Source organism: Echeneis naucrates, chromosome 7 (genome assembly GCF_900963305.1).
Source record: "Echeneis naucrates chromosome 7, fEcheNa1.1, whole genome shotgun sequence".
Classification (NCBI taxonomy): Eukaryota; Metazoa; Chordata; class Actinopteri; order Carangiformes; family Echeneidae; genus Echeneis; species Echeneis naucrates.
Window position 1 is genome coordinate 12880636 of NC_042517.1, and position 9978 is coordinate 12890613.

At 40.3% G+C, this 9978-nt stretch overlaps 1 protein-coding gene across 2 annotated transcripts; it reads left to right on the forward strand.

The window, feature by feature from the left end:
* Positions 1 to 149: 149 nt before the first annotated feature.
* On the forward strand, positions 150 to 9920 carry smc1a (structural maintenance of chromosomes 1A). 2 transcript variants are annotated; one of them, XM_029506486.1, is made up of 26 exons: positions 150 to 528; positions 1031 to 1219; positions 1407 to 1519; positions 1918 to 2121; positions 2415 to 2653; positions 2747 to 3005; positions 3375 to 3515; positions 3601 to 3683; positions 3759 to 3858; positions 4237 to 4344; positions 4457 to 4642; positions 4988 to 5167; positions 5327 to 5473; positions 5730 to 5867; positions 5960 to 6076; positions 6158 to 6264; positions 6345 to 6486; positions 6581 to 6726; positions 6838 to 6991; positions 7081 to 7188; positions 7355 to 7511; positions 7608 to 7762; positions 7867 to 8018; positions 8133 to 8202; positions 8346 to 8456; positions 9060 to 9920. In XM_029506486.1, exons 1-26 carry the CDS (start codon positions 420 to 422, stop codon positions 9138 to 9140), a joined length of 3696 nt encoding a protein of 1231 aa, XP_029362346.1. In that variant the 5' UTR covers positions 150 to 419; the 3' UTR covers positions 9141 to 9920. The 2 variants fall into 2 exon arrangements, with proteins under 2 accessions (XP_029362346.1, XP_029362347.1); XM_029506487.1 differs by lacking the exons at positions 8346 to 8456; positions 9060 to 9920 and having other exon boundaries at positions 7867 to 8037; positions 8076 to 8180.
* The last annotated feature ends 58 nt before the right edge of the window (positions 9921 to 9978 follow it).

Consider the following 9978-nt stretch of genomic DNA (forward strand, 5'->3'; position numbering starts at 1 on the left):
GTAAACAGTCTGTACTGTAAATGTTTACAGATGGATTTCTGAATTGAGCCCTCAAACCTCACACAGTCGCGCTCCGAGCGAACGCCACCTCGTCTCGCGAGAAACTGTGAGGTTTCGTGTCTCGCGCGCTCGACGGTTTTCCTGTTAGGTTGTAAAATGGCGCATTGTTGTGAGAAGTGCACCGCGACTTTATGACCAAACTTATGAAGATGTTTGCATTAGTAAACTAAATGTGCATCCAATAATGTGACCTGTGTGTTGGCCTGCCACAGACTGAGTGCAGATCCGTGGATTTAGCTACATGCTTCTTCTCTGAAGCCGCTTATTCGGTTTACGTTGGTTGTTAGCTTTAGCAACATCCTACTTGCTAATATTTACTGTGCGTCTTCTCGCCGAGGGGGGACACAAATATACCGAACATGGGCTATTTAAAATTGATAGAAATCGAAAACTTCAAGTCGTATAAAGGGAGGCAGATCATTGGACCTTTCCACAAGTTCACAGCAATTATTGGACCCAATGGCTCAGGTATGTTATGATCACGGCTAATGCAGACGATTTGTTAGCTCTGGCTAACGGTGCAGCGCTGCAGTGATAGCAGGATTTGTAATTGAATTCATATGGGCGAGTCAGTCTGCATTACCAACTGTAAGCCGTGTTATCATCTCAGTGTCATTTGTATTATGATTGGTGTCTGTCAGCGAAAATAATGCCGATCGTGTTTATGTCAACCAACGTATTATATAAATGATCCAACTTTGCTTTTATCTGTAAGCAACAGTACTGTCATAATTTAGTTTTCTTCCTAGTAATCGAAATGTGTCTTGCTTCATACAGGAGCTTTATTTAGTGCCCTGCAACATCACAAAACTGTGGCTTTTTAATTATTGATTCAACCGCTGACATCTGATAAATCAGGAAACTTAACATGTCCAATATACCGCCCAAATAAACAGGTAGCTGGGTTTGTGTTTTGCCCTCCATAATATATTTGTGTGGGGAATCGAATATTAAAACTTTAATTTTGTAGGAAAGTCCAACCTTATGGATGCCATCAGCTTCGTGTTGGCAGAGAGGACCAGTAATCTCCGTGTGAAGACCCTGAAGGATCTAATTCATGGAGCACCAGTTGGGAAGCCAGCTGCGAACAGAGCCTTTGTCAGTATGGTGTATCAGGAGGACAACGGAGAAGAACGCTCCTTCACAAGGGTCATTATTGGTATGAACACCCAACTGACGTGCCTGAGCTTCTCCTCTCTGTAGCCATGTTAAAGGCATTGTATTAAGTGCAGTTACATAAATACGGCTGTAAAATTCATTAAAAATCTGTCTTAGATTTAGTGCAAGCTTTTGATAAGCTAACCTTCATGGTGTTTTCTTACATGTACCTCTGATGTTTGCATCAGGTTCTTCCTCTGAGTACCGCATCAACAACAAGGTGGTGGGCCTGCCTGAATACAGCGAGGAGCTGGAAAAACTTGGAATCCTGATCAAAGCCAGGAACTTCCTGGTCTTTCAGGTCAGATTGATATCCAAAAGAATTTAATCCTTTGTGTTGTTCATATGAAGTTTCCCATCAGAAAATCGTACTGTATGCTCATCTCAGGTCTGCTATTAACTGCTGAGTGCCTTGGTTTGAAGCTGGAGATTGATGTAATAATCATCAACTGAAACTATAGAAAAAGTTTTTTCTCTAGACAAACAGCATAGCTCCGCTAGTAAGATAGTTTATTTCCTGTACTCTCTGTGGTGGAAACCATTATCATAATTCTACATAACCCTCACTGGGAATCACTGCTGTGAATATGACATGGCCATTTAGCATCATTTATGCAGGTGTGACTTTATTATTTTACAAATTGGCAGTTGTTATTGGTTATCACACTTTTACTCACTTCTTATCTTCCCTCCCTCCAGGGAGCCGTAGAGTCCATTGCCATGAAGAACCCTAAGGAGCGTACTGCTTTGTTTGAGGAGATCTCCCGCTCCGGAGAGCTGGCACAGGAATACGACCGCAGGAAGAAGGAGATGGTGAAGGCGGAAGAGGACACGCAGTTCAATTATCATCGCAAGAAAAACATTGCTGCTGAGCGTAAAGAAGCCAAGCAAGAGAAAGAGGAGGTTTGTCTGCCATGATGTGTTTGTGAAATACTTTTGCCCTCTAATTTTAAAGAATTGTTCTGTAAGGGGACCTGCAGAAAGAACAAGTTATTATTTGCTGTTTTATCATCTCATTAGTTTTGGCATTTTATTACATTTATTTTTTTTTCACTCACTGTTATATTGACAAGTACAAGACGCTTTCATTGCGAGTAATGAAGGCCATCATCGACAAAATGCTTAATTTTTACAACAAAATGCTTAAAATTTACCCCATCCCACTAAGTGTTTCTCGTCTACCATTATTCTTCCAGGCTGAGCGATACCAACGTCTAAAGGACGAAGTAGCCAGAGCCAGTGTTCAGTTGCAGCTCTTCAAGTTGTACCATAATGAGACAGAAATTGAGAAGCTCAACAAAGAGCTGGGGCAGCGGAATAAAGAGATTGAAAAGGATCGTAAGAAAATGGACCATGTAGAGGAAGAGCTGAAAGATAAGAAGAAAGAGCTGGGAAGGCTGATGAGGGAGCAGCAGACCATTGAGAAAGAAATCAAGTAAGTGACTGAGGTGTCAGCCATAGTTTATTATGCTCATGCACAGGTACTGTGCCACCTTGGATTTTGTTAATTATGTGACTCTCTCTGCAGAGAGAAGGACTCTGAGTTAAATCAAAAGAGGCCACAGTACATCAAGGCCAAAGAGAACACATCCCACAAGATCAAGAAGCTTGAGGCGGCGCGCAAATCATTGCAAAATGCCCAGAAAATGTACAAGAAACGCAAGGCTGACATGGATGAGCTGGACAAGGAAATGAGGGCGGTGGAGTTGGCCAAGCAAGAGTTTGAAGAGAGAATGGAGGAGGAGGCGCAGAGCCAGGGTCAGGACCTCACCCTGGAGGAAAACCAGGTCTGATGTTTCACAGCTGCTTGAAAAAATTTTAAACTCGTCAATCAATAATTTTACTTTATTGATACTTCAAAATCTATTTGAATATATTTTTATTCTTTTGGGATTTTATACTGAATTGACGTTACAATGAAGAAAATCTAACATGCCTGAGACTAGGTGACTTTGTAGTTTTTAAAGGATTCTTGGATTCTCAAACAGTTTGTGTTTAAGTTAAAGACATAACTTAAAGCCAGAACATGAAAGTTTCTGTTTCTGATGGGTGCCATTGCATATTTTCTTATGAATTTTTTCTATCCTATGACACTGAATGGTTGGTAAAATTTTGAATGGATACAACAAAACTGAATGTTTCTTTCTGTACTCCAGGTCAAGCAGTACCATCGTCTGAAGGAGGAGGCAAGTAAACGTGCAGCTACACTCGCACAGGAGCTGGAGAAGTTCAACCGAGACCAGAAGGCTGACCAGGACCGCTTGGACTTGGAGGAAAGAAAGAAAGTGGAGACAGAGGTAAATAAGATAATTATGGTAGGTTTCTTTTGACAGAACACACCAATTTAAAATTTATAATCAAGCATTGTTTTTTTCTTTTAAGGCCAAAATCAAGCAGAAGATACGTGAGATTGAGGAGAACCAGAAACGTATTGAGAAATTGGAGGATTATATTGCCACCAGCAGGTACGCTTCTGACATAGATTTCAGGGGTTTTTCCATCATTCTCTCCTTACTGATTTTGTCCCGTTAAACTCGTAGGCAATCACTAGATGAGCAGAAGCGCATGGAGGAGGAGCTGACTGAGGAGGTGGAGATGGCCAAGAGGAGGATTGATGAGATCAACATGGAGCTCAACCAGGTGCAAACAGGCTGTAGTTGGGAAGGACATCTCGCTGGAAGTCCTTCAGTTCATTTGCATATGTGTTACAATGCCACACTGTCCATAAGTTTCAGATTTAAATTGCAAACTTTAACCATCTTCTCTCGTTAACTTATGCTTTGTAAGTAGACAGTAAATCTACATTTCCTCACGTGACTCAATGAACATTTCTCACTGCTGACAATTTCGCGAGGGGATAAGTTTGACCAAAAAAATTAATTATGGTGGGTGTGCCAGTAGACCAATAGGCATTGTACCAAAGCCTGGCACACAGACTCATATTCTTGATTGATTGACAAGTGAAAGGGTCAGCTGTCAAAAGTCCATAACTAATCTTATAATTGGCTTTTTCTTTAGGTAATGGAGCAGCTGGGAGACGCCAGAATCGACAGGCAGGAGAACAGCCGCCAGCAGCGCAAGGCTGAGATCATGGAGAGTATCAAACGACTCTACCCAGGCTCAGTGGTATGGCAACTCTGACACTTCTAATACAGTATTAGCCATTTTTTAATGCCAGTGTTCCTAGTAAATTTATCGAAGTAAACATCTCTTCTTTCTTTTTCTTATTTTTATTTAGTATGGCCGTCTAATTGACTTGTGTCAGCCAACTCAAAAGAAGTATCAGATTGCTGTGACCAAAGTATTGGGCAAGAACATGGATGCCATCATTGTTGACTCGGAGAAGACGGGAAGAGACTGTATTCAATACATCAAAGAGCAGAGAGGAGAGCCTGAGACCTTCCTTCCTCTCGACTATCTTGAGGTAAACTTGAAAGTTCTGGTTAATGCTCTAATGTTATGTTAGAATATACAGTACAGCTTGGAATTAACTTACAGCAAACAGATAGGAGATGGTAGTTAAATTTTTCCTTATTCTGACACTGCGTAAATAAAAATGCACCTTTTTGCACACTTTTTTTTAGAGTGATTAATTAGAATACCATTAATTTGAGTGGAAAGCCTTTAAAGTAATTTTCTTTTTTAAGTTTTATAATTCCAGTTTGTATCAGCGACAAGTTTTCCCATCAAAATGATTCTTTGTTCATTTAAATGTTAAAATGCTTCATTATGTGTAGAAACCTGTTAATAACTTTTGCTCTCAACAAAGGTGAAACCTACAGATGAGAAACTGAGAGAGCTGCGAGGAGCCAAGCTGGTGATTGATGTGATTCGCTATGAGCCGCCCCACATTAAAAAAGCCCTGCAGTATGCTTGTGGCAATGCCCTGGTCTGTGAGAATGTAGAAGACGCACGAAGGATTGCCTTTGGAGGGCCATACAGACACAAGGTACTTTACTTAGTTTTGGTCACTAGCTGAGGTTTTACCAATACTTTCAGCTATGTTGTCATGAAGGGAGGATTTAAACATCACTGATGGCTAATGACTTGGTAGATGTGAACCTGATGGATTCGTTCAGCTAACCTCTCCATGTTTACCTGTGTCCAGACCGTAGCCCTGGATGGTACTCTGTTCCAGAAGTCTGGAGTCATCTCGGGAGGAGCCAGTGACCTGAAGGCCAAGGCCAGGCGCTGGGATGAGAAAGCAGTGGACAAACTCAAGGAAAAGAAAGAGAAACTCACGGAAGAGCTCAAGGTAATGAAATATCTTTTATATTTTAATATTATTATTTTAATTTAATATTTTAATGAGCTTGGCCATTGATGCTTCGTCTTGGGTCATTCTTTCTGTTATATACATGACATAAAAACATTTAGTTTGCAGTCGGATGCGGTGAAATGCTGTCCCGTTTGAAAATTCTAAATGCAAATTGCAGTGACTGACAACAATTTGATGTAATGTCACTTGATGTTAGTTCACAAATATTTCCACTTCATACTTCTCATTGTAGGAGCAAATGAAGGCAAAGAGGAAGGAAGCAGAGCTGCGGCAGGTGCAGTCTCAGGCCCATGGTTTGCAGATGAGACTCAAGTATTCCCAGAGTGACCTGGAACAGACAAAAACTCGCCACCTCTCACTCAACATGCAGGTAAAGCTTACATCTCATTTTTTTGACTCTTCCCACTCTGTTGTTGGTTTATCTGCCATGGTAGTGAAGCTTATTTCATTTGTGCTGTGCAGGAGAAGTCTAAGCTAGAGAGTGAACTGGCAAACTTTGGGCCTCGAATCAATGACATCAAGAGAATCATACAGTCCCGTGAGAGGGAGATCACTGACCTGCGAGACCGCATGAACCTGGTGAAACTGACGTTAAATTAATAGTTGTTGATAAATATTTGTCATTTAAGAAAAATCAATATGAATGTTTCTTTTGTCCAGGTGGAAGATGAGGTGTTTGTAGAGTTCTGTGAGGAGATTGGTGTCAGAAACATCAGAGAGTTTGAGGAGGAGAAGGTGAAGAGACAGAATGAGATTGCAAAGAAGCGGTAAGTTTAGCTCCTTGGTAGATCGTTCATCATTCTTTCCACGTTGTGGCCAAAACTGACATTAAATGTTTTTGCCCCAGTCTTGAGTTTGAGACTCAGAAGACCCGTCTGGGTATCCAATTAGACTATGAGAAGAACCAGCTGAAGGAAGACCAGGAAAAAGTAATGATGTGGGAGCAGACAGTCAAGAAGGACGAGGCTGAAATAGAGCGACTTAAGAAGGTAAAACACATCAGCAAAGAATGAAAGCCTAACAATCCATTCTCTCCTTGATTATGACCTCAAGATAAATCTCACGAATCTGCTCTTTCTGCAGGAGGAGCACAGGCACATGAAGATCATTGATGAGACAATGGCCCAACTGCAGGACCTGAAGAACCAACACCTCACCAAGAAATCTGAAGTCAATGATAAGAACCATGAGATGGAGGAGATTCGCAAAAAACTGGGTGGCGCCAACAAGTCAGTGACCACGGACATGCACACCATCTTTATCTTTCCTAACGTTAGGAATATGAAAGCTACCTTCGTGCCAGGTTTGCTCTAAAATGTTCTTACTGTCATCTGTTCCAGGGAGTTGACCCAGCTTCAGAAAGAAGTGACAGCTATTGAGACCAAACTGGAACAGAAGCGCAGCGACCGTCACAACCTCCTGCAAGCCTGCAAAATGCAGGACATCAGGCTGCCTCTGCGTTCTGGAACAATGGATGATATCAGCCAGGGAGAGGTACAAACAAACACTCATAAAGACTCTGACTTGTATATCACTAGGACTGAAACAGATAATTACATTCTTATTTTATTTTGTTTGTCCAGGGGAGCTCCCAGACAGATGAGTCCAGTAGCCAGAGGACATCCAGTAGTGTTCTGGCCAAAGAGGCTCTCATAGAAATTGACTACAGCAACCTGTCTGAAGATCTGAAGGTAAACAGTCCAAACAACCGCCAGGACTTAGATTTTAACAGCCAGGCATGAAATCTTCACATCAGTTTCTTTAAATGTTACTTACTTGTGCTTTTTTTTTTCCTCCCCCCAAACTAAGCTCACAAAGTACATTGAAAATGATTTAATCCTGTTTGACATCTTACAGGATGCGCTTTCAGAGGAAGAAATCAAGGCAGAAACAAACACACTGCAGCAGCGTTTGAATGAGCAGCAGAGCATCCTTCAGAGGATCAGCGCACCCAACATGAAAGCCATGGAAAAGCTCGAGAGTGTCAGGGACAAGTTCCAAGAGACCAGTGATGGTGAGATGGCAGGCGTTTAATCACTGAGAGGGTGAAAAAAGGGAGGCAGTTTTTCACAGTGCTGTTAACTTTATCAGTGTTTTCATCTTTGTCCAGAGTTTGAAGCTGCGCGTAAAAGAGCCAAGAAGGCCAAACAAGCCTTTGAACAGATTAAGAAGGAAAGGTTTGATCGTTTCAACACCTGCTTTGAATCCGTGGCCACCAACATTGATGAGATCTATAAGGCCCTCTCTCGCAACAGCAGTGCCCAGGTACGTCTCAAATGTTTGACAGTGACTTGCATAAATTTAACGTAATACATTTTCATATGCCGGCAGGAACACCTTTTCACTGTGGCTATCTGTTTCCCCCGTAGGCTTTTCTGGGCCCAGAGAACCCTGAGGAGCCATATCTGGATGGCATTAACTACAACTGTGTGGCTCCAGGAAAGAGGTTCAGACCCATGGACAACCTGTCTGGTGGAGAGAAGACTGTTGCTGCCTTAGCTCTGCTCTTCGCCATTCACAGGTGGGGAGGAGTACAAGAATGATAATTAATCAAAATTTGTGTTGCTTAAATGTTGATTGATATTTCTGCATTGTTGGAATCTTGTAAACATCCTTTCTCTCCTTTTGTTTGCAGCTACAAACCTGCCCCCTTTTTTGTTTTGGATGAGATTGATGCTGCTCTGGACAACACCAACATCGGCAAGGTCTGTTCAGAATTTAAGTTGAATTTGGTATCGTGAGCTTTTTGTCAAGGCTGTTTCTGATCTAAAATCATATCAGAGGATTTGTATTAATAGTACCAACATTGAGTGAAACTACAACTGATAATTTCCTGTCAAACTTTAAGGTGGCCAACTACATCAAGGACCAGTCGGTGCAGAACTTCCAAGCCATCGTCATCTCTCTGAAGGAGGAATTTTACACCAAGGCAGACTCACTCATCGGCGTTTATCCAGAGGTTTGTTTCTCAACACTATTCATACAAAATTTTGTTCAAAGTCCTCAATAAAGCCTTAAAACATAAAACTTCTGCAAATCACTGAATTCAGTCAAAAGACCCCAGGAGGTATTTAAAAAAAATCTTAACACCATTATTATTGTTATTATTATTATTAGTAAAAAGTGATTGAGGTAAATTCATATGCTTGTTTGACTTTGGATCATTATAAGTATGCCCTTTACTTTTAAACTATCAATTATTCAAAGTGATTTAAAACAAAACAAAGTTTCAAAATAATAAAATAAAATGTATATACATTACTTAAAATTTAATTTGAAAGAAGGGACAGTGCACATTGATGAACATTGATATGTAAACATGCCAGTTTATAGCCACAGCTAGTTTCCATCCATTGTCCCTTGACAGGTTGGTGGCGAATTAAAAATGCATTTAAAAACTTGATACATCAAGATAAATTGATAATCGTTTTATCATCAAATTAAATCAACAGGCACCAAGAGATTCCCACCCCTAATCTGTAAACTACAAATCTGGCTGATGACTATCTGACTGTCACGAGGGCTAGAAAAGATTAATACATTTTTATTTCTCCATCCACAGCAAGGAGATTGTGTCATCAGCAAAGTTCTCACCTTTGACCTCTCTCAGTATCCAGACGCCAACCCAAATCCAAATGAGTAGGACAAAGCACTCCCAACACTGGTGCAAGTTGTACCGTCATCAGATCATGTATTCTGTAGTCCCGTTTCATGTATTTAGGTCCCACATCTTCTTTCCTATTGTTTTTTTTTATGGTCATTTAGTTTTTGGAAATGCTAGATTAGTGACTTAGTGAATTATTATTATTTTTATTATTTTTTTTAAGTTGTGGCGCAGTTATTCTTTATAAACTGCATCAACCAGGATGTATGTACATTTATACAAGCCAGCCCTTTCTCAATTTGGCCATTCAACAGTGATGCTAACAATCGAAACATTTAATTACTCATGGGAATGAAATCTTTTTAACAGACTATAATTTGTATTATGTGGTGTCAAATTTACCTGAAAGAATTTTTTGCTGTCAGACCTTTTTATACTGTTTTTGGCTGAACTTTCACTGGTGTGCTTAAGCCTTCTTCTGTTGTGTGCTAAAATATGTACTTGCATTTTCATATGTATTTCTTTTTAAAAACATGGAAAACAGGAAAGCTGAAAATCAACTGTTGGTAGATACATTCCTGTATGTGATAGCTAAACCACTAGTTAGCTGCAACTGCTGTTGAAGCTGTTCTTGAATCGTGGAGCTTTAGCGATGAAATTATTTCAAATGAATATCCACAGTCTCTTTATATTCCCTGAGTAATATTCTGAATCAGCTTCAGGCGAAGCGCAAACCCAACCTGAGATTATACTGTCAGGTCTGTTTTATTGATTACTTTGCTTCAGTAAATAAAATTTGAATAATTTAAGCTTCTTTAATATTGTCTATTTTTATTTGTAATGCAAGCATGAAACTCATTGAGTTTTCCAATTCCTT

Coding starts and splice junctions, on each gene's coding strand:
- smc1a (XM_029506486.1), top strand. CDS start 420: ATGGGCTATTTAAAATTGATAGAAATCGAAAACTTCAAGTCGTATAAA. Junction 5,168..5,326: donor GAGGGCCATACAGACACAAG/GTACTTTACTTA, acceptor ACCTGTGTCCAG/ACCGTAGCCCTGGATGGTAC. Junction 5,868..5,959: donor ACCTCTCACTCAACATGCAG/GTAAAGCTTACA, acceptor TGTGCTGTGCAG/GAGAAGTCTAAGCTAGAGAG.